Source organism: Esox lucius, chromosome 11, assembly GCF_011004845.1.
Source record: "Esox lucius isolate fEsoLuc1 chromosome 11, fEsoLuc1.pri, whole genome shotgun sequence".
NCBI classification, from domain to species: Eukaryota; Metazoa; Chordata; class Actinopteri; order Esociformes; family Esocidae; genus Esox; species Esox lucius.
Window position 1 is genome coordinate 10764620 of NC_047579.1, and position 23885 is coordinate 10788504.

Below are 23885 nucleotides of genomic sequence, written 5' to 3' on the forward strand. Positions count from 1 at the left end.
AGCATGACAATTTCAATAGTCTTAGTCAATGGAGCCCAAAATATGTTTAAGGATGTATAATAATGCTGCAATATGCATACTGCACTAAGGTTTCTGTTATATTTTTTTAGTCAATACTCTTATTTATATTATAATAATAATTTGTTTTATGTCACCAGTTTCTTTAATATGTTTTTTGATTTTATGTATTTGGTTTCTAAAATAAAGAAAATCTCAAAGACAAAGCTATGCAGTTTCTGTGTGAGTGTATGAACACAATGATTGGTGGTGGAACTGACTGCGATGCAAGGGGCAGCTACAATCTTGCCTAGGGCACCAAATTGGTCAGGGCCGTCCCTGTTTACAAGATTAGGTCAATGCTTGGATTCTTCACGGACACTTCATATCTTAGCTTTTCCTCTGACATGCATTATGAATTGTGGGACCTTTTATAGGCAGGTGTGTGTCTTTCTTAATCATGTCCAATCAAATAAAATAGCCACAGGTGGACTCTAGTCAAGTTCTAGAAACATCTCAAGTATCATACAAAGAATACATCTGAGCTCATTTTGGGACTGAACAGTAACTCTCAAAACTATTAACCCCTTGAACCTTCCTCAGGATACAATTTAACAAGACATTGGGCATACTACAAAAATAGCCAACGTGCTTCCCAAACGTGGTGTTTATGCTAGAGTAGCAAGAAGAAAACAACTCACATCAAATCAAGTATTGCTTCACCTACAATTTCCAGCTTTCAAGATGCTGTTAGCTCCTAGATTATTTCTGTATTAGACTAGTTTTCTATAGGACACAGATTATTCATAAGACCTGGGACTTTTTTGGACACAATATATAGAAAGAACACTTACACTCCAGCTTTCTGAGGCATAATTTTATGCCACCAGTCCAATGTATTGTTTTGATTACTTTGCTTCCCACCCAAACTGTTCACATAAATCATTATCTAGTTTATAAGGTGCAAGAAGAAATGTTCCTCATGTTCCATCCTAAACCAGCTGGAGGGGTCAATCAAACTGATTTATAATGCCCTTTTTACATTGCCACAAAGTGCTTTGACAAAACAACCAGCCTGAAAACCCAAGAGCAAACAACAAGTGTTGAATTTCAGTGGCTAGGAAAAAGTCCCTAAAAAAGCTGAAATTAAGGAAGAAACCTAGAGTGGAACCTGGCCTCAGAGGGTTGACCAGTCCAAAAATCCTAACTGGTACTCTGGAGGTGTGGGCCAAGACCTCATATCCTCCTAAGTTTGAACACGGCAGGAGACAGGGAACATTTAGAAAGTGCATTTCTTAGATCTACAAGGATTAACTGTGGAGAAGGAGAACTGACCCTACTCCCCCAGCATTAGTAATAAACAGGACAGAGTCCTGAAGTTTCTCTGCTTAATTTTATGGTATGAAATGTCTGTAAAATCAGCCACAAAGGAGATTTATGATGTTGAAATGTTTTCTTTAATGCTCAACATTTTACCATGAAAATCATATTTTATGCAACACAGTAAAATTATTAAAGAAGTTGATCTTGTTTACTCTGCTGTTTCTTTACCCTGTAGGAAGAAAAAATATGACATAATGAAAGGGTTCATGAAGAACATTCCACAGAATTTAACAATTGTTAATCAATTTGAGGACCAGGAATTTACAGATGCTTGAAACTGGAATTCTTATCAGATACCTTGAATACATATAAATGATCAGTGTTGACCTCTATGAAGGTTACTTCTGTTGAACTGGTCATATTTAAAAAGTGGTAGAGTTTAAGGAGAAGATCTGTACCTTTCCAGCATCGCGACTCTTGGCTCTGAGCTTGTTGACTTGAGACTCAGCAATGTCAGCGCGCTCCTCTGCCTCCTCCAGCTCATGTTGCACCTTCCTGAATTTAGACATGTGCTGGTTGGCAGCTTCCTCCTGGGTGAGGAAAACAGAAGTGGATAATATCAGCAAAGTATCTCCCTCAAAGTTTCATAGAAGTTTGAATCTTTAAGTAGCAACTACATTTTCAAAATATTTATTATACAGAAATTTTTTGCAATTAGGGAATATTGACAAATCATAACGTCTTTTAGGCCTGGTAAAGGACTAAGACTCACCGCTTCCTCAGCCTGCCTCTTGTAAGCCTTTACTTTCAGCTGCAGCTTATCTACCAGGTCCTGAAGTCTTTTAACATTCTTCTTATCCTCTTCAGTCTGTGGGAGAAGATGAAAGATTCAAAGCCCCACATACACAGATGTGTCTGTGACTGTGAAGAAAGAGAGCATTTTCTCTTACCTGGTAAGTCAGCTCTTTGACTCTGCGCTCATACTTGCGTACTCCCTTAACAGCTTCTACACCTCTTCTCTGCTCAGCCTCCACCTCAGCCTCCAGCTCACGCACCTTTTGTAAGATTATACAGTTATATACATTATTGTAGGCATATTGTGGAATCAGAGGTTGTGGAATCAGTCATCTTTGTATAACAGAAGTATTCTTCTAAATCAGCTTATATACTGTATAATGAAATGTACAAAAAGTATCTTTAATTCTACCCAAACCCATCCTGCTGGTAACTGACCCTGGACTCCAGTTTCTGGAGCTGCTTCTTGCCTCCCTTCATGGCCAGATTCTCAGCCTCATCCAGGCGATGCTGCAGGTCTTTGACTGTGACCTCCAGGTTCTTCTTCATCCTCTCCAGGTGAGAGCTGGTGTCCTGTTCCTTCTTCAGCTCCTCAGCCATCATGGCAGCCTAAAATATTGGTTTGTTTATATATATATATATTCATAAAAATCTAAATGCGTCCCTGTTGTGATTGCCCAGCTGCCATTGAATCATTAGAAAAAATAAAGTATAATTGAATAAATCATGAGAACTCACATCAGTGATTGCCTTCTTGGCCTTCTCTTCTGCATTCCTGGCTTCCTGGACAGAGTCATCCACCTCTCCCTGCACCTGCACTAAGTCACTCTCAAGCTTCTTCTTGGTGTTTAGAAGGCTGGTGTTCTGGAGAAGGAAAAACATGATTTATTTTGCTCCAAATAGGACTAGCAAGGTATAAATTATGAAAATCAATTCACTGTTGAATTCCAAGTGTGTGTATACAGCTTAGGAATAGTTTCATTAGAAATAGCTTTGACTCATACCTGTGAGTGCAACAGTCCCACGCGTTCACTGGCATCAACCAGCTCAGTCTCTGCCACTTTGCGACTCCTCTCTGTCTGCTCCAGAGCTGCTCTCAGCTCCTCGATTTCAGACACCATCAGACCGTTTCTGCGCTCCACCATGGCTACCTGCTCCTTCATGTCCTCTGAGGCACGTACGGCATCATCAAGGTGCAACTGGGCATCCTGGGTTTCACATAGATATGGTTCCATTAAAACGTGTGGAAATAGTGACAAAATAGTTGTAAATTACTTGTAAATAATGTATACAATATTCCTACCTTTCTACAGAACACTATAATATTTATTATCTATTTCTTTCTGTTCTATTCAGTTCTACAGATTAACCAATAAAACTCCATCCATGTTCAGGTTTTTGCCCATGATGTCCCCGTTCCATTACCTTGAGCTGTCCCTGGACATTCCTCAGCTGTTTCTGGGCCTCTGCGGCCTGCCTGTTGGCATGGCTCAGCTGGATCTCCATTTCGTTCAGGTCTCCCTCCATCTTCTTCTTCACCCTCAGGGCGTCGTTTCTGCTCCTGACCTCAGCATCCAGGGTGCTCTGCATGGAGTCAATCACCCTTTGGCTGTTCCTCTTGATCTGCTCCATCTCCTCGTCCTTCTCCGCCAACTTCCTGTCCACCTCACCTTTGACCTGGTTCAGCTCCAGTTGTACACGCAGAATCTTGGACTCCTCATGTTCCAGTGTGCCCTAAATATAGTAAATATAGCCAAGTCGAGTTTTTGCATATTTAAAAGACCAGCAGATCAATAAATGCAAGAGTGCTTTTATACTATCTGTGGCCTTGGCTAGCATAACATTTATTTTCCCATCTTATAGTTTTAGTTTGTACCTCAGCTTCCTCCAGAGCGGTCTGGATCTCAGATTTTTCTGTCTCCACGGTTTTCTTGGCCTTCTCCAGCTCATGGATGCTCTTGCCAGTCTCTCCGATCTGCTCAGTCAGGTCAGAGATCTCCTCTGTACAGACAAACACAGGGCCAGTTCAGAAATGTGAGGATATTACCAATGCAATAAAGTGGTATTTATTTATAATAACAAGTTATTAATTAAAGGAATCGTGGAAAAAAATGAAATAATTGGAATCTTCAAAGAAATGCCAATTACATGTTAAATTTATATATATATTTGATAATTACAGTGCGCTCCATTAAAAAAATCCAACATATACAGGCTGCTGGGAAATACTCACGTTGCAAGTTCTTGTTCTCTCTCTTCAGAGTTTCAAGCTGGTCCAAAGCCTCCTCATAGGAGTTCTTCATTTTGAAGAGTTCAGTGCTGAGAGAGCGAGCCTCCTTCTGAGCTCCTTCCAACTCAGCCTGGCCCTCCTCATATTTCTGCTTCCACTCTGCCAGAACCTGGGGAAATCAATGCATTATAAATCAGAAATATACTACTATTTTACAACAACTGATCATATTTAAATCAGAAAATATTCTCCTAAAGATATTTCAAATGTTTACCTTGTCAAAGTTCCTCTGCTTCTTGTCAAGGTTGGCGGCCATGGCGTTGGCTCTCTCCACATCAATCATGAGGTCCTCCACCTCTCCCTGCAGTCTCTGCTTGGTCTTCTCCAGGGAGGCGCATTTGGAGTTAACAGCCTCAATGGTCTCCTCAGCCTCTTGCAGACGCTGGGCCAGCTTCTTCCTGTTGGATGGTTGGTTTTATGTTGCAAAACATGTTACAACACATAATCCCATAACACTGCTCAGAGCCCAGTATCACCCTAACCATCCATAATATATTTGTGTTCATTCAGTTCTGTGTGACTCACTTGGCCTCCTCCAGCTCCTCTGTACGCTGGATGGCATCAGTTTCATACTTGGTCCTCCACTGAGCCACCTCACTGTTGGCCTTGGACATGCCACGCTGCAACTCTGCCTTGGCCTCCTGCTCCTCCTCAAACTGCTCCCTCAGGAGATCGCAGTCATGGCGAGCAGACTGGACACCGTGAGCCAGTGCATTTTTAGCCTATGAGAGAAAATGAAGAAGATTGTAGTGACAGTAAAACCGGAGGTCTCAGAGAGTGGCATGCTGTCAATATGCCTTTAAACTGTGATCGGTGGGTCCATCCTTTGTCACTTACCTTCACCTCCTCCTCAATATGCCTCTTCAGCTCCTCCACCTGCTGAGTGAAGGCCTGTTTGCCTCTGGTCAGCTGAGAAACCAGGGCTTCCTTCTCCTCCAGCTGGCGGCTTAACTCACCTGCAGGTATAGAGGAACATTTTGTTAAAAGTGTCTCTTTTCTTTACGGTTATAAATAAATGTTGAAGAATTTTAGGAGAATGTTATGGGCTGAATAGAATGGTAGGTTCTTTGTTGGGTGGATTTCAAGCCTCATACAATTGACAGTTTCCTCCTGACGAACAGCATTGGTTTGTTGGTCCTGGTTAATGGTTACCATTTTCTGTCAGGAGTCTGGCCCTCTGTGCACTGATGTCGGTGATCTGGCGAATATTCTCTTCATTCTTAGTCTTGATTTCACTCAGCTGGTCCTCTAGAGTACGACACATCTTCTCCAGATTGCCCTGTCAGTACAACACACCATCATTACTTCTGTCCGTTTGAATTATGATGACAATGAAACTTCTCAACACAGCTTGACCTCTAAACCATTACTCACCTTAGCCTTGGCGACAGCCTCCATGTTACTGGACAGGTCATCTATCTCCATCTTATATTCGCTCTTCTCCTTCTCCAGCTTCTGCTTGACACGCTGCAGGTTGTCGATCTGCTCTCCGAGCTCAGCCACACTGTCGGCCTGCTTCTTGCGCAGAGCGGAGGCTGTGGACTCGTGCTGCAGGGTGGACTCTTCAAGATCACGACGCAGCTTCTGGAACTCAGCCTCGCGCTTCTTGTTCATCTCAATCTGAGCAGCAGTGGCGCCTCCGGCCTCCTCCAGCCTCTCGCTGATCTCCTCAAGTTCCCTGGAGAGATCTGCCCTCTGCTTCTCAACCTTGGCCCTGGCAGCACGCTCAGCCTCAATCTCCTCCTCCAGCTCCTCAATACGGGCCTAAAACAGCAGTGTAATATATCGAATTAAGAAATTCCCCCCCCTACAATACAGCTGAAACAATTCAACTTCACACAATTATGTTATTGGTATTGTCATATAAAGATGTTGATATAGACTATAATATTCAGAGTTACATGCAGTTGTCAACCCAGAATGGTAAGAAGCACATATAATTAGAAAATGTCAGCATAGGCATTAACAACATTTTATAATGGACAACTGAGAGGGGTTGACATATTTGGAGAACTAAAGAAAACTCTTGACACCTGAGCCCTCAGATTCCACCAATATAACGGAAGGTGTTATCAGAATATATTATTCAGGTGTTTTCGGTTCCAGAGTTCAGATCCTGTCCTGTACCTGGAGCTCCTTGATCTTCTTCTGCAACTGGGCTCCCAGAGACTGCTCATCCTCAATCTTACTAAGGAGTTGGGAGGTCTCAAATTCCTTCCTAATAAATACAAACATGTCAATTATTGTCAACATCATGTCAATTGTAATCAATAAGGCAGGTAATCGTGTTGTCATTTCTTTGTTTTTACTTCTTTATTTTCTCATCAGACTGCTGCTTGTCATTCTCCAGGTCCATTATGGACTCTTGGGCCAGTTTCAGATCTCCCTCCAACTTTCTCTTGGCTCTCTCAAGGTCCATACGGAGCTTCTTCTCTTGCTCCAGAGAACCCTCAAGCTACAAGATGCAAACACAAGCATAAAGTATGATTTAAATCTGAACTCAAGATAGTATCATCTTGAACACTGCCACGGCCAAAATGTTCAGCTTCACTCACGTCGTCCACTTGCTGTTCCAGCTTAGTCTTGGCCTTGGTCAGAGTGTTGACTTTGTCTTCCTCTGCCTGCAGGTCGTCTAGTGTCTGTTGGTGGGCCTCCTGGAGAGCTTTCTTCTCCTTGGTCAGCTTAGCGACACTTTCCTCCACAGAAGCCATCTCCTCTGTCAGGTTTTTAACCTGAAAACAGCAACAAAACAAGTCTGCGTCATAAAGAGAAGGTTTCGCTTGTTATACTTTATATTATTTTAATTGATATCAAATGAATGTTGATAGTGGTTTTCAATATGTATTCATTAGTATATCACAGCATACACCATGCTAGTCTGCTTAGGGAACAGAGCCTGCAATCAGTGTGTGGAGTTCCTTGATAATGACACGTAATCTAAACCTGCTACTGTAAACCTTCTCCTGAAATTATACTATTTTTTATAGATTTTAAATCTATTCATGTTAATATGTGTTCATTAGATCACTCAATGTTGGTACTATTTCATAGTTAAATAGTTAGTTATATAGTTACTTTGGTCAGACACTATACCTTGTTTTCAGTGGCATGCTTCTCTTTCTCCACTTTGGCCAGGGTGAGCTCCAGGTCATCAATGTCCTTCTTCAGCTCAGAACACTCATCCTCCAGCTTCCTCTTCTTGGCCGTCAACTCAGCATTGATTTCCTCCTCATCCTCCAGCCTCTCGTTCAACTCTTTGAGTTTGGCTTCCAGCTGGATCTTGCTCTTGATGAGCCCTTCACACCTTTCCTCAGCATCGTTCAGATTCTCTGAATCCTGGTATCAGAACAGGAGGAAAATCACAAAGCAGCCTCACTTAGTGGACCAGAAGAAACATATTAGTCAAAGACATTATAAAAAAATTATAAAAATGTATGAGTATTAATGGCCAGTAATCTTTATGAGTTCACACTGTGTCAGTATTCGTGTGTGTGTCTGTGTGTGTTCTTGGTATTGTGTGAATGTACTTTTTGTATTCATGTGTGTGTCTGTGTGTGTGTGTTCTTGGTATTGTGTGAATGTACTGTTTGTATTCATGTGTGTGTCTGTATGTGTCTGTGTGTGTGTGTGTTCTTGGTATTGTGTGAATGTACTGTTTGTATTCATGTGTGTGTCTGTGTGTGTTCTTGGTATTGTGTGAATGTACTGTTTGTATTCATGTGTGTGTCTGTGTGTGTTCTTGGTATTGTGTGAATGTACTATTTTTATTCATGTGTGTGTCTGTATGTGTCTGTGTGTGTTTGTTCTTGGTATTGTGTGAATGTACTATTGTATTCATGTGTGTGTCTGTTTTTGTTCTTGGTATTGTGTGAATGTACTATTTGTATCATGTGTGTGTCTGTGTGTGTTCTTGGTATTGTGTTAATGTACTGTTTGTATTCATGTGTGTGTCTATGTGTGTATGTTCTTGGTATTGTGTGAATGTACTGTTTGTATTCATGTGTGTGTCTGTGTGTGTTCTTGGTATTGTGTGAATGTACTGTTTGTATTCATGTGTGTGTCTATGTGTGTATGTTCTTGGTATTGTGTGAATGTACTGTTTGTATTCATGTGTGCGCAAATGGGCACTCACAGATGCGACTTGGAGTGCCAGGTCATTCTTCTCCTGCAGCAAGGATACCATCTTCTCCTCCAGCTCCTTCTTCTTGGCCAGAGCCTTGGCCAGGTCCGACTGCATCTTCTCATAGTTCTCCTTCATGTTGGCCAGCTCCTTCTCAGTCTCAGCACTCTTCAGCAGGGGCTTGATCTTAAAGTACAGCTTCATCCATGGCCAGTGTTTCACATTCATGAATGAACGGATGTTGTACTGGATGGAGTAGATTGATTCTCTGGTCGAAAATATAGGACGAGGAAAGGTGAGTAACATGCTTAAAGCTACATTTTGGATTTGAAAAACAAAATGAATTCCACCACAACGTTTTTTATACAGCTGAGGCATTGGGCTTGGAAAATTCAACCCTGCTTATCGTCGTAAACTGCATGATTTAAATCTTATTAGGAAGTGTAAATTCTTCAAGACTTTAAATAAAATGTTTGATTTAGGTAAATCATTCAGATAATTAATCCATATTTAATAATGTTAGATATGATTATTTATGATTGGGATCAAAAAAATGCAATGTACTGTAAGTGAAATTTGATGTGATATGGCTTAACATTATAAGATGTCATTTCCCATTCTGATCAAGTGATATTCATTAAATACAGGATGTTTGCAGAAGATTTAGCCAAGATGTCTACTACTCCTCACCTCCTCTCCATCATCTTGCTAAACTCCCTCCTCATGAGATATCCACGGCTAAGAGCCTGGATCATGCGGACCAGAGCGGCCAGCTTCTCGTCTCTCATCTCCTCCAGGACACCAAGAAGACCGGCTTTGAAGAACACCTGAGGCAGGTAAATATGTTACATTCTGGAGCCATAGTCATACAATGTGTAATGCTTACAAACAAGCCATAAAACAGATAACACAATTACCTGTTTATTTTTCATTAGTTACTAGCAATGATAATAATATGTAAGGATCACCTATCTGTTATAATCCTTAAGTCTGCTTCAGTTGGGTGTATTGGACTGACCTTGGTGTGTCCAAACTTGTATTCCTCATGATTTACATCAATGGACCCAAGCAGCTTCTCAGAAGCCTTCTTGTTGTCCATGAACTGTCCCTCAGGGATGACGCTGGCATTCAGTACTTTGTACCTGAATGAGGATAATTTGTTTTATCATAATGTTAAGTTATATTCTTTACCAGGAAAGCATTTACTAATGCTGGGAAAAGTCCTCAAAGCAGATCAGATCAAATGTGCTGCATTGGAGCTGGGCTGGTCCACCCTCTTGAGAAGAAGTGAAAAACAGAACACCCCTCTCCTTCCAAATGGTTTTGCCTGTCTGGAAAATTACTGCTGGTCTTGTGTTTAATGGCTGGTTAGATTATAATTAAAGCACCTTGGCTTGGTAAGTCTATTGCAGCTATGTGATATTACATTGGTTATCAGCATATGAGCAGTCAGCTAGCTAACATGCAGCATACACTGGTTTACAGGTGAGTGCATGAGACAATTCCTCCTGCTGCTGTTTTCACCCCCCCGGTCTGCCAAAGCCTAACGTTCATCCTCTAACAAATGATATATGTATATATATATATATATATATATATATATATATATATATATATATGTATTGCTCAGCATCAATGGTGCATTAATATTGTAGCTACATTAACTTAACAAATATGTAATGTTTCCAGACTCGGCTGGCTAACATCCTCTTGGTAAGCAGACACATTTCTATTCAGAAAAAATTGGTTATTAAAATTTGGTTATTAAAGCCCTCCAAGCCTATTAAACATCTCAAACTTGATCTAAAGTACATACAAATTGTTATAGACCTTTGAATGTGTCAATAACTGTGCTTTTCTGGCCAGCAAAGTGATTTTGACAAACACACTTTCTATCAAATAAAATATGTGCAGCCCTCTGTTGAACTTCAAAATCCCTATTTGGGCCTCGAACCAAAAAGTTTGCTGAGACAGGGCACATAGTATATAATAGGAATACTTTTTATGCATTAAACAGTTTGGACATTTCTCCTGCAAGTGTAGTTTTTTTTTATTATTCAAGGGGTGCTCTTTTTTGTGTTTGTGTGTGTTTATGCATTTGTTTGTACCTTTGCTTGAAGTCAGCATATAGGATTCTGCTGGGGAAGCCTTTCCTGCAGATCCTGATACCCTCCAGTACACCGTTACACCTGAGCTGATGGATAACCAGATGGTTCTCCATCAGACCTAGAAAGACAAGCCTCCTTTAATACTCTGATCCAGTTTTTTAAAGGTACTGATACTGTACTAATGTTACTTGTCGTTTGTAAGTCTATATTTGTGGTACCTGGAGTCTTTGACTCATTAGGAATCAGGCAGCGCACAAAGTGAGGGTGAGTGCTCCTCAAGTTGGTCATCAGTTTGCCCAAGTTCTCCTATAAGAGGGTTACAAACCATTTTCTCAGGAAATATGATAATCAAAGCAGCTTTTGAAGGACTTGATTCTGAAAAATCCAAAGCTCACCCTGAACTGGGAGGTCACAGTCTGCATGGAACCACCCTTCTTCTTGCCTCCTTTCTTGCTTGTATCTTGATAAAATGGTAGAAAGTCAAATATCATAAATGAGAGGATCTCAGGTAAACTTCAAATGTCTTAATCGGGGAATAGTGGCCAAGCAGTGGGAGGATCTGACCGGTAATCTAGTGGATGCTAGATTAAATCCCCAAAAAGTGAAAAGATAATCCATAGTTTTGTGACAGGGCATTGGAATTTGCTTCAACATAAAGTGGTTCAGATGAATGCAGAATTAATACCTTGGTGGAACTTGTGTGCAAACTGACATATATCTACTTTTTCCTCAAGCTAATTCTAAAATAAAGATTTCCTGAATAAACAAGAAGATGATAGAGATACTTCCATTAACGGTTGAGAAAATGGTGGTCTGCATTTTGACTGAAGTTTCATTATTTAGATGTGTTACTATTCTTACCCTCAGGTGGGGCAGCAGGATACAGGGCAGCCAACAGTTTAACTGAGGACTTCCCGTACAGCTGACAGACTGAGTCATTCAGGGGGTCCTTGTTCTTGTCCAGCCAGCCAGTGATGTTGTAGTCCACAGTGCCAGCGTAGTGCACCAGGGCAAAGTGGGCCTCCACCTTGCCTTTGACAGGTTTGGGCTTCTCAAATACCTTGCATTTACCAAGATGTTGGTCATACAGCTTGTTCTTGAAGGTAGTGTCTGAAGCCTTGGGGAACATACACTCCTCTTCAAGGATGGAGAAGATGCCCATTGGCTGGACAAAAAAGATTGATATAAAATTAATTAGATTTACATGTAGGATCCATATTTGTTAGCTTAGCTGTTGGGGTTGATAATGGTTTTCCCAGACAATGTACCTTCTCAATAAGCTCAATACATTGTGCCAAGTCCATGCCAAAGTCAATGAACTCCCAGATGATGCCCTCCTTCTTGTACTCCTCTTGCTCCAGGACAAACATGGTGTGGTTGAAAAACTGTTGCAGTTTCTCATTGGTGAAGTTGATGCACAGCTGCTCCAATGTGTTGAACTGTTGATGAGATTTAGAGAATATAATGAATCAAGGTTGTAAGCTATCTGAAGGATAACAAATTGACTAGTGTTGGTCTCATACTTACATCAAAGATCTCAAACCCGGCAATGTCGAGTACACCAATATAAAACTGTCTTGGCTGCTTGGTGTCCAACATCTCGTTGATACGGACCACCATCCACAAGAACATCCTCTCATAAACAGACTTGGACAGGGCGCTCACTGCATTATTAACCTGCAACAATAGTACCTCGTTTAAGTCCAGAGATAAGATAAGAGAATGAACATAACTGTAATTAAATGCACTCATCCCTAAAATAAGTCCAGGTGACTGCCTTACCTGAGGCACAGTCTGTCCCTTGGTCACATACTCATTGCCAACCTTCACTTTGGGGTAGCAGAGACACTTCAACATCTCAGCTGAGTTCAGGCCCATGAGGTATGCGATTTTATCAGCAACTGGAGAAAGAACAACCCGAAACACAATAAGGCACACAATATCTCTTGTATCTGATATAACAGAGACAACATGTTTTCCTTTGGTTGACTTTTTGGAAGGTATACTATTTAAGTCAAAGTCAAATCATGTTTTATTTGTCAGATACACAGAATAACATAGCGTAATTCTGAACAGTGTAATTATTGTGACATGGGACACATTTACACAGTAGGCATTAAGGAAAAAAAAGGAAAAATAATACCATAAATATACATTACAATAAGAACTAGCAGCAATACCAGAGAATGTAGAAACTCTTTTATGGTAGATGCCTTGCACAGAAGGGTGATGGCAGCCGATGATGCACGCTGCTGACTTCACCACCCTCACGATCAGCAGCTGCCATACCAGGCAGTAATGTCGCCTGAGAAGATGCTCTCAATGGTGCACCATTAGAAGTTGGTGAGAGTTTTTGCAGATATGCCAAACTTCTTGAATCTCCTCAGGACGTTAATGACCTTTTGGACAGTTTTAAACACAGAGTCTGCTTGCCGGGACCAGGTGAGGTCATTTTTGATGAACACACTGAGGAACTTGAAGTCCGAGACGCTCCTCTTCAGCTCCATTGATGTGTTTGGGGGCGTGACCCCTGTCTGCTGCTTTCTTTCATCTCCTTAGTCTTGCAGACGTTGAGAGAGAGTTCAGACCCTTAATCGTGGTGTTGTCCGCAAACGTAAGTAAGACATTGGACCTGTGTGTGGCCACACATTAATGTGTGAACAGGAATTACATGAGGGGACTGAGTATGCAGCCCAGAGGGGCTCCAGTGCTCAGGGTCAGTGCAGAGGAGGTGAGGTTGCCCATTCTCACCACCTGGGGTCTGATTGTCAGGAAGTCCTGGATCCAGTTGCAAAGGGAGGGAGCTTAGGGACAAGCTTAGCAGGGCACACTAGTGTTGAATGGCTGTAGTAGATTTACAGCATTCACGAATGTGTTACCCTTTTCCAGGTGGGAGAGGGCGGTGTGTGTCGTCAGAATTTCCAAATAAAATGCTTGGTAATGGAAGATTGCAGAATGTCGTCCGAGATCTACATAGGATACCGTCACGTTTGCATCTCTTCTTTCACCTTCGGCAGCATGTTGGTAAAGAAATCAGCAGCAGGACAAAGGAGTCGCAGTAAGGGCTCCGATAAGTTGAGAAAACGTCCATATCCAGTAATGAACAAACTTCCAAATGTTCTTGACGATCATACTGTATGAGCGACAGTGCAGCATGTACAAAAATAACAACAATACAAACAGTAATAAGCAAAAGACTATGTAGTGAGAGCCATTTTCAGTTCGAACTTCCTCTAAGGTTCACTAAAACACAGCCTCATCCGGTGTAATCTCTAGTGATTATAAGATTTCTCCAAAAAATATCTACAGCCTGACTTTCTTGGGACAATATTTGTCAAACATTTTATTTTCCTTTTTTCAGAAGGGGAATGGGACTAATGTTTTACACTGTGTGTCAATGAGCGGGCCTCACCCTCAGTTCCGTCTGGCTCAGCTTGCTCCTCACGCTGCTTCTGCTTGAAGTGCATGTTGCCATGGTGAATTACAGCTCCTGTCAGCTTGTAGATGGACATCTTCTCCTCGTTAGTGAAGCCAAGAATTGTAATGGCATCCTGGCAGTAGAGAGGAATTACAAAATTTAAACTCAATGGCTGCTCAATTCCTCCTCACTTCCTCTGTCATTGTACAAAGGAAGTCAGATCGAATCTTAACTAAAATAAGAGATTTTCATTAAATGAAATAGAGACATGAATGTTCAAGCTGCCACAGCATTGGAATTGTGTTGTGGGTTTACAGTATTTGGTGGTCCTACCCATTCCATTTCTAGAGTTTGGTAAACCTTTTGTTTGACTCACATCTGTAGCTTCCAGCTCAACCTTGTCGTCGATGCTGTTCACAGTAATCTGACCCTGGCTACACATGGGGAAGTCATAGGGGTTTGTGGTAAGAAGGGACATTTCTGTGGACCACAGAGAAAAACGTTTTAGTTCAAAAATGTATTCCCAAATGTTTTCACAGCTATGCTTTATCATGCACATTTACTAACCCTGACAGATAATCCACAATTCTTTAAACAGATATTTGCATTACATTTTCAACAATTATTTTGGCCTCAACTTGGACAGCTGAAAGAAAACAATCGTATTATCATTACCTTCAAATACTGTATCAAATACCTTTCTAGGTTGTATATTATTATATACACTGCTCAAAAAAAATTAAAGGAACACAAATCATCACAGTATAACACCAAGTCAATTAAACGTCAGGGATATCAATCTGTCCAGTTAGGAACCATAAGATATTGTGAATCAATGTCACCTGTTGTGGTGCAAATGAAAGTGACAACAGGTGCCCTGGAGAGGCAACTGTAAGATAACCCCAAAACAGGGAATGGTTTTGCAGGTGGTGGCCAGAGACAATTGCTCTCTCCTTATCCTTCCTGACCGATTCTCCTGTAGTTTTGTCACCTGTATCCTTGTCACTACTGGTAGCATGAGCGGTACCTGCAGCCCATTCAGGTTGCACAGGCAGTCCAGCTACTCCAGGATGACACATTCCTACGTGCTGACGAAAGAAGGTTTGGCGTGGAGGAGATACCACGAGTAGAGTTGGACAGGGCCGTAGAAGGACATCAACCTAGCAACAGGACCGATATCTGATCCTTTCTGCGAGGAGGAACAGGAGGAGCACTGCCAGAGCCCTAGTAATTGACCTCCAGCAGGCTACTGGTGTGCATGTTTCTGACCAAACTGTCCATGAGGGCCCAACATTCTCCAGTGGGACCTGTGCTCACAGCCCCCGCACAGTGCATCTCGATTGGCATTCACCAGAGGAATTGGCAGGTGCCCCTGTACTCTTCACAGATGAGAGCAGGTTGACACTGAGCACATGTGACAGACATGAAAGAGTCTGGAGACGCCGCGGTGAATGTTATGCTGCCTGCAACATCAACTGGATTGTGTCGACCGGATTGGCGGTGGGCCATCTGATTGTGTTGTTTTATTGTTTTGTTAGTCTATGGCACAATTTTTTGTTTTTGTTATTTTGAAGCTTCTGCATTGTCCATATCTATAGCATGATACGATTTCCATGTGTATCTCTTTTCTCATTATGGAATCCTCTGTCTAGTTAGCGTGCAGTTAGCTCTGCTGCCATATATATCCTAGTCCAAATAAGTTACAAATAGGTGAGTGCATTCATATTACTTTGGGGTTGTAAATAGTTTAGTCATGGTCACCAATTCAATGCCTGAAGCATAATTTGAATTAAAATACTACCATGCCAAACTAACCACAAGTATCCAGTTAGCATTCTAGCTAGCCCAACTGCTATACACAATGCCTTTTGACATGTACTGGCTAAAATCACTACTTAATTCTGCTGCATCAAAGTACTGGTGCATCAAAGTAAATTAATTGATACATATTTCTCAAAGACCTGGTCCATGTGTAGATTTACTGATGTATGAACTATAAAAACTGTAATGAAATTGCTACAGATGGAATGATTTCCCTGAAACCTTTTGCTTACCAACTATTTCAGGTTTGTGGCCTGTCATCATCTGGAAGAAGATGTGGTAGCCTCTTTCATCTGGAAGCTGGAAGGTCACTCTTGACTTCTCCAGCAGGTCTGAAGGAGAAAGTAACAGAGTAAGTGAAAGAAAGAGAGAAAGGATGACTTACAATTTAAATGTATTCAATTATTAGCAAAATTCAATCTTAAATTTATATAGAGAAACAAAACCATCTCACAGGTCTCAATGTCAGCTTTAGCCAATTTGGGTCCTTGGAAGTGAATCCTGATGAATTTACCCTACAGAATATTTGGTTAGAAAAAGTTATAAAAATAATAAAGAAAGTTGTTGCCATTTATTACGCATCGACAAAACGGAGAAATAGGGAAGAAATGTAATATATATTTCCCCCAATATAAGATCACTTTTCCAGAATGGCTTTCATTCTGAGTAAGGTAAGGGTTAGATTTGAGGTTATATTTCCCCCAATATAAGATCACTTTCCCAGTACGCCTTTCATACTTACAAAGCGAGATGAGTTGTCGTTCCTCACTGTCTTGGCATTACCATAGGCCTCTAGCAAAGGGTTAGCTGCAATGATCTGATCCTCAAGAGAACCCTGAATGAGAGAAACACAAGTTGCTATAAAACTGGTAATGTGGGGATAATAACTGAAACAGTATTAGTAAAATGTACAAATCCAACCAAACTCAAATGCATTATAAAGGCAAGCTTAAACACCTGCATTTTGCCGGGATCTTGCTTTTTCTTCTCACCACCAGACACTGCAATGGTGGCAAAGTACTGGATGACACGCTTGGTGTTGACAGTCTTTCCTGCACCGGATTCTCCACTGGTTAGTATGACAAAGAAAGAGAGGTATTAGTCACAAGTTTTACTATGAAATGCCATGAAGAAATACGGTTTACCTGTTTAAAAAAAGTATGTGAATCAAATACTCTACTCAAGACATTAATATACTTAGCCTAATTTATAATGTAATGCAACACATTGCAATAGATTAATATCATTATTATAAATATAATTTTTATCAATATTAACAGCTTACGTAATCAAGACGGACTGGTTCTCCTTATCTGTAAACAGAAAAGTGTTATTTATCATCCTGTAATAGTATTATGGGTTGGCCTATGATTTTTATATCAATCCATCCATTCAAATGTACCAATCTGCATGAACTGAAAGCCATTGTCAGAGACAGAGAAGATATGGGGGGGAGCCTCCACTCTCTTCTTCCCTCTGTAAGCAGCAACCACCTCTGCATCGTACACAGGGAGCCACTTGTAGGGGTTCACCGTGACACAGAAGAGCCCAGAGTAGGTCTGTAGAGATTGTATGAGGGGATTACAAAATTAGTGTACTGTGGATCTGTGAATGGGTGTTTTGTTTCTGTATGTTCGGTATGTGTATGCCATAGGTTTGCATGGTCACGCCTCTGACCCTATTCTACCTAAAGTCATGAAGTTTGGTACAAAGGGCCCTCTCCTCACAAGGAAAACTATACCACAGGTAGGCCGCCACGATGGATTTTCTAGGATTTGGGATTTTGAAAAAACACTTTTCCTCTATAAATAAAGGACCAACATGCACAAATATTTAGATGCAGAAAAATGTATACAGCGTTCTTACCTGTAATCATAAATATTACTATATATTTACCTTATTAAATGCCTAGAAGAATCTTGTAATACAATTTCAGACACCCCTAAAGTGGACCATATCATTTCTTAACCTTGATGTTAATTGAAGTCTTGTCTGCCTGCCTCACTCCCAATGTTGCAAGGGCTTTAATTAATGGCTTCAATCATTACCAATGTAACATTTCATATATTATCTAATGTTAGCTAACACTGGTGCTCAATCATGAGAAGTGAGACAATGGAGGATTAATTTTTGTAGATATACGTTTTGACAGCAATATATAAGTGGGAGGAAAGCCCAGGAGAGTCAACCCAAAAGGTTAGACTGATTTGATAGAATCATTAGGCTACTTTAAAGACTGAAACATTAGCCTAGATACTACTTAAAGGCATAGAACACCCAAAAATCTGCCATATTTATCAACTGTTTTCTTACCTTGAAAAACATCTAATAGTTTAAGTAGGGAAACAGCTTATTTAGATTATTGGGTGGTCTATGCCTTTAATGTTAGTCAGGCACAGACATAGATGCTGAATGGTAATAACACATGTGCCTACCTATTTGGAATGTAGATAGATAGTGTCTTTGGTTCTTGTACAGCATTGTGTGTGTCTGTGTTTGAGCAGAAATGATGGTCCGCTGCTGTGTATGCGGGTCTAACTTGGTGCCAGTTTTGCTCTAGGATACTTTGTTGGTGACCCCTGGCTACAAAAGTTGTTGTGTGATTCGTGCCTCATGAGCTGATTTAATGGATTGGTCATATCATAATCTACAGACTGCAGACATTACACAAGCAAGATACTGTAAGTATTGTAAGACTTCAGTTCACTGAAACATGGGTCTGCGCTGTACTGGGTTCCCTTTACGCCCTGGAGGAATAGTTGACCCCCCCGATTGTCAGTGTATAATTTTCACTCTTTGTGTGTGTGTTTTTGCAGGTTTCTTACGTAAATCATCCATGCTGCATAACGCTCTTTGAGGTTATACAACACAGTAGCTTCATTCAGGTAGGTCATCATGGCCATGTCCTCAATCTTGTCATACTTTGGGGGGTTCATCTGGAGCAGGTCTGCTTCTTTAAAATCTTTTCCTTCCTGAAACATTCACATCCATGCTTTTATATAAAGCAGTTGTGCAAAAACCTCCTGACTAACAGAGATACCATGGGCCTATTTAGAACTGGATAAAACTGCTTCTGAATATTTCTCCTCACACTCATGTAATGCTATTCAGAGTGATCTTATGTTGTTTTAATGCCTATAAGACACTTTCAATTTCTTATGATTTATATTTCTACTGCGAATTGTTTTTGTTTTTCTAGATGTAGGTTTTATGTAAATGTTGTAGTCGAATGAAGACACTAATTCAAAACTATTTTATCACAGTTTAATGATAAGAAGGCCCTATGTTTAGTAGAAAAAACACATACATACAAAAAACGGAATCTGGAATGACTATATGTTTAGGGGTTTCATAGGTTAAGGTTTAGTAATAGTGACAGAAATTATAGGGATGGGAAGTATAAAGTAAGTGCAATGCCATCATAAGTCTTATGATGTGTTTTTAAGCTTTAAAAAACTTTGAATTTAAACATTCTGAAAGAATATGGAGCCCTGTATTTTGCCCTTGAAAGGAATTTGCACATGGATGCTTTGGGGAGATTTTAAACTACTTCCCAAAAGCAGATAAAAGCTATTGATTAACAAAATACATCCTTTCATTTAGATTTTGTTTAAAAAACTACAAACTTACATCAAACAAAGCCTCTTTATCAAACCGGTCTTACCTGTACAGTGCCGTCAGGCAACTTCACGTTCACAGTACAGTTTCCATCTTTTCTGCCTGTGACCAAACCCTTAAGGTACAGCTCTTTGGGATCAGGGACAAAGCAAGCGTTCTTTGAATCAAAGGGGGCTGTTTGTGCCTCAATCCTCTCCTTCTCAGGCTTACGGAGGAATATGGCGGCCTTGCCATACTGCTCCATTTCTGCGTCCGTACTCATGGTGACGGATCTCTAGGAACGACATGAAACAAGAAGCATGATACACTCTGAGGGGGTTCCTTCCCAGACAACTGGTAGATGGGTGGTATCTCTAACAATATGTTTGAATGTAAAGATTCAAACCTTGCTCACCTTTTTTCCCCACTACAGATGAAAATGTACTTCTTGGATTACCCTGTAAAGTATTAGATTGTTATGAAACCCAGTCTGAAACCTTATCATATAGCCCTGTAAGGCACAGGAAACATTTGGAAAGGCTTCTTTCAAGTCAATCATTTTCACCAGGGACATGCAACTGGTAACATTCATTTTCCTAGAGGCAAACAACTTTACTAAATATAGAGAATTCATATTAATACCCCTGAAAACCATATGAAGTAAAATATATCAAAACACACATTCAAAATCAATGTAAAAATTGTAGAACCCATTCATTAACACATATTTGTCTAACAAGGTGGAGTCTTACCACAAATGAAGAAGCCGTCTGACTTAAGGGGAGCCTTGGGCTCCAACCTCCTTATATCAGGTTGAAGTTGCCAACCAAGCACAAGTTAATTATGGACCACTCTGGAGAAGGAAATGGATTGAAGGACATGGATCTTTAATGTTGCATTCAACTAGCGTAAACAACCTCCAGGAGTGCCTCACTCATACTACATTGTAATAAGGTTCTCCGAATTCTTTTTATGCAAAGGAAACATGTAATTACCAATATTTTTGAAAGTATGAGATTTCTGATTTATCAAATGTATTTCAAAAGTATCATTTTGCCTTAATACAGCAATAAATGAAAGTTATCAATTTTCCCTCACTACAAGTTAATTTGTTGTCATAGAATCTCATCCATCCTTATTTAGATCAATATGTTTCACTCTCATTCCACGCACTGACCCTGTGTATTTATATGTTTGATAACATTTCTGAACATTCTTCTCAGTGCTTTGATTAGTTTGCTTCATCAGTCTGGATAAACTCCATACTTTGTGTCTAATACATGATCTATGCAAGGTGCTGAAGGTGCCAGTATTCGTCTCACATTTCAGTTAGCTAAAAAAGTAGTAGAATTCTTAAGACTAATTTAACACCAGGACAATATTTCAACAATCTTATCCACTCATATTGCTGACAGCACAGTAGCTGCATCAGATTTACATTACATTCTGAAATTAGTACAGGAAGTGGCAGAGATTCTTGATGCACAAGTTGAGCAGAAGGTCGGGCCAACATTTCTAAATAAATACATTTGGACACTAAGGACACTGCAATGTTTACTGGCTGTTTGAATGAACCCCACCTGACTAAGAGTTTAAATTTTAGTTCATTTAGTTTAATTTGCAAAACTCTGGTATTATATTTAAATTGCACTTTTGCATTTGAGGGACATGTTTGGCTAAGCTCCAAAATCGCCTCATAAGTATAATTTGCAACTTCACAAAAGTATTTACCAATTGTTTTTATTACTCTGTTTGTAAACATATCTGAAATATTACTCATTTTATCCTAATGATAAAGTAGGCCATGATAATGTGCAATGAGCTTTAATTTATAAACCTGGAGAAAATATAGGAACTAAATATTTAAAAACAAGAACATAAACATTTAGGCTTTCAGCAGCTTATCAAATGTGTAATTATAATTGTGAGTTTTTGACATATTTTGGCCTTTGGAGGAAATCTTGATGCAATAAATATTACAAGGGCTTTAACAACTTATTCTGTCCTTGCAAAGTAGTTTCCAAATGTCACATGTTTGACATGGATCCAAAGAACAGCCAAACCGGGCTTGGTGTGAATATTGGTCTTACGTTGTCATATATTATGTTACATATCTACTACCGGGACCAATGTCCCCAACGAGAGTTATGAGACCTTATAGTTGACAAATAAGGTAAAAACTATGTGCTGGTCTGTATCAGATATATCTGTGCTCTACAGGATAGGTAATGAGGCCTTAACTTTTAGGCATGCAGTATGAAGTCAATGGAAGGATAAATGTACTTCACATTCTCAAATTATTAGGTTGTAATATGCACAAAGCATAAATTTGCTTCTCCTAGGAATCCCATGTGGTCAATTCATGGGATTTCTCTCAGTAACATTCAACAGATATTGCAACTGCATCCCCCACCCAAAGTAAATGTCAGTGTAGTAAAAATGCCTCAATCTTTGTTTTTACACCCTGCAACACTCTATGGAAAATGTATCATTGAATTCTTATTTACAATTAGAAAATAGCTTAATACATGACGTTTACTAATAGACATGTGTTCAGGGACAGTAAGTACAGGTGCCCATGTACTAATAGACTTGTTTTCCCTAGTCATCTTCTGTTTAACTTACCTGTGTTCAGGGACAGTAAGTACAGGTACCCATGTACTAATAGACTTGTTTTCCCTAGTCATCTTCTGTTTAATTTACCTGTGTTCAGGGACAATAAGTACAGGTACCCATGTACTAATTGCATTATGAACATTAAGAACTTCCTGTATACACAACCCTGTTTCCAAAAAAGTTGGGATGCTGTGTAAAATGGAAATAAAAACAGCAATGCAATGCAAGCTGTGCAAATCATTTAAACCCTTTATTCAATAGAAAGTTGTACAAAGACAACATACCAAGTATTGAAACTGAAATGTTTTATTGTTCCTTGAAAAATATATGGCCAATTTGAATTTGATGCCAGCAACACATTTTCAAAAAAGCTGGGATAGGGGCAACATAAGACAATGTCATGTCCTGGCAACGATCTACACCTGCCTCCAATTGGGGAGACCAAACTGGATAGAGGTGCCTAGAGGCACTAACTTCTCTATGGCCCCAGACCAGCGCAGATAACCTTCTATGTTTGGCCATGTTTGGTTCATTTTGGTTTTGTTGTAGCTTGATGCCCCATGTCATCTGTTGCTGCTATTGTTTTGTTTCTTTTCATTAAACATGGATTACTACTACCCTTTCTTCTCTGCGCCTGTGTCCTACCTCCACAACCGTGACAGAAAAAAGTTGTGTAATAGTACAAAAATAACCTGGTGGAACATCTCTCAACTAATTAGGTTAAACGGCAACAGGTCATGATTGAGTTTAAAAAGAGCATCCCAGAGAGGATCAGACTTTCAGAGGAAAAGTTTGGGAGTGGTTCACCATTCTGTGAAAGACTGCATGGGCAAATAGTGCAACAGTTTAAGAATATCTCATTATTTATGATACCTAATATCATTAAAAGATTCAGAAAATCCGGAAAACCAATATTGGATGTTGGATCGCTATCTTCTGGCCCTCAGATGGCACTGCAATAGAAACAGACACGTTTCTGTAGTGCACCTCACTGCGTGGGCTCAGGAACACTTCAGAAAAAAACATTGTCTGTGAACACAATTAGTCGTTGCACCCACCAGTGCTGTGATGCGCGAGGGGTGTGAGCGGGAAAAGGATAAGGTGAGAACCACACCAAACAAAAACGACAAACACACAGCTTTCTTCAAATATGTGGGATTTAATAACACGGCAAGAGAGATAAAGTATACGGCACCTCGGGTCGCTATGATTTATTGCTTTTTGTATTTGACATTTGGTACCTTCGACTGCTGTGAAAGTTCAAAGGTTATATTTTTTAATGGATGGTAGTTTATGGTGAGGTAAAATTTGGCCAGTTGTTTTCAGGGGGTTCATTCTCAGGGGGGTTGTTGTTTATGGTTAATAAAAGTGTTTCTGAATATGTCTATCAGGGCTTCTGGGGAAGTCTTAAGGTAAAAGATGGAGAGGAGCAGAGCAAGGGAGGGGTTGAGCAGGTGGAACCGGGGCTTCATTCTCAAGGAGCCGAGCAAGGGGGGTGTTGGGTTTCATGAGATATTAGCTTAGGGAGAGGAGCAGAGCAAGGGGGTTGAGCAGGAGCTGTTTTCAGAGAGTCACAAATAAAATAAGAGGCAGGCTTTCTCCTGGTTTTGAGTTTAATTCATTTTTTGTTCAAGATCTGTGTAAGAATCAATAATGGGGTTAGTGCTTAGTGACATTATCCTGCATCTAAACTGAAGCTGTATAGTTTGGTTCAAAGGGTCAAGCTTCCTCTCACATTAGGAAGAGACCTACAGACGGATTTTAGGTTTTATGTCTTTAAGAGCTTCTCATAGATGGGAA

The 23885-nt window shown here is 40.2% G+C and overlaps 1 protein-coding gene across 1 annotated transcript; it reads right to left on the bottom strand.

The window, feature by feature from the left end:
- Positions 1-1513: 1513 nt before the first annotated feature.
- Positions 1514-19764, bottom strand: LOC105009061 (myosin heavy chain, fast skeletal muscle-like). Its single transcript, XM_034295436.1, has 39 exons — positions 19537-19764; positions 18698-18844; positions 17275-17431; positions 17158-17185; positions 16830-16941; positions 16615-16707; positions 16327-16387; positions 16106-16204; positions 14428-14531; positions 14046-14184; positions 12416-12534; positions 12161-12310; positions 11902-12072; positions 11495-11798; positions 11029-11093; positions 10852-10939; positions 10634-10751; positions 9544-9667; positions 9216-9352; positions 8538-8793; positions 7499-7741; positions 6961-7137; positions 6715-6860; positions 6533-6623; positions 5780-6169; positions 5558-5684; positions 5243-5361; positions 4931-5127; positions 4620-4803; positions 4349-4514; positions 3992-4116; positions 3541-3849; positions 3120-3323; positions 2854-2979; positions 2554-2724; positions 2271-2375; positions 2093-2188; positions 1779-1910; positions 1514-1549 (listed from the first exon to the last, which is right to left on the bottom strand). Exons 1-39 carry the CDS (start codon positions 19750-19752, stop codon positions 1529-1531), a joined length of 5817 nt encoding a protein of 1938 aa, XP_034151327.1. The 5' UTR covers positions 19753-19764; the 3' UTR covers positions 1514-1528.
- Positions 19765-23885: the final 4121 nt, after the last annotated feature.

What these genes read in the sequence shown, in the direction of transcription:
- LOC105009061 (XM_034295436.1), bottom strand. Translation starts at nt 19,752, where the DNA reads ATGAGTACGGACGCAGAAATGGAGCAGTATGGCAAGGCCGCCATATTC. An exon ending in CTGTGACCTCCCAGTTCAGG is followed by an intron (nt 10,940 to 11,028) that starts GTGAGCTTTGGA and finishes ACCCTCTTATAG; the next exon opens with GAGAACTTGGGCAAACTGAT. An exon ending in TCTGATGAGAAAATAAAGAA is followed by an intron (nt 6,624 to 6,714) that starts GTAAAAACAAAG and finishes TGTATTTATTAG; the next exon opens with GAAGGAATTTGAGACCTCCC.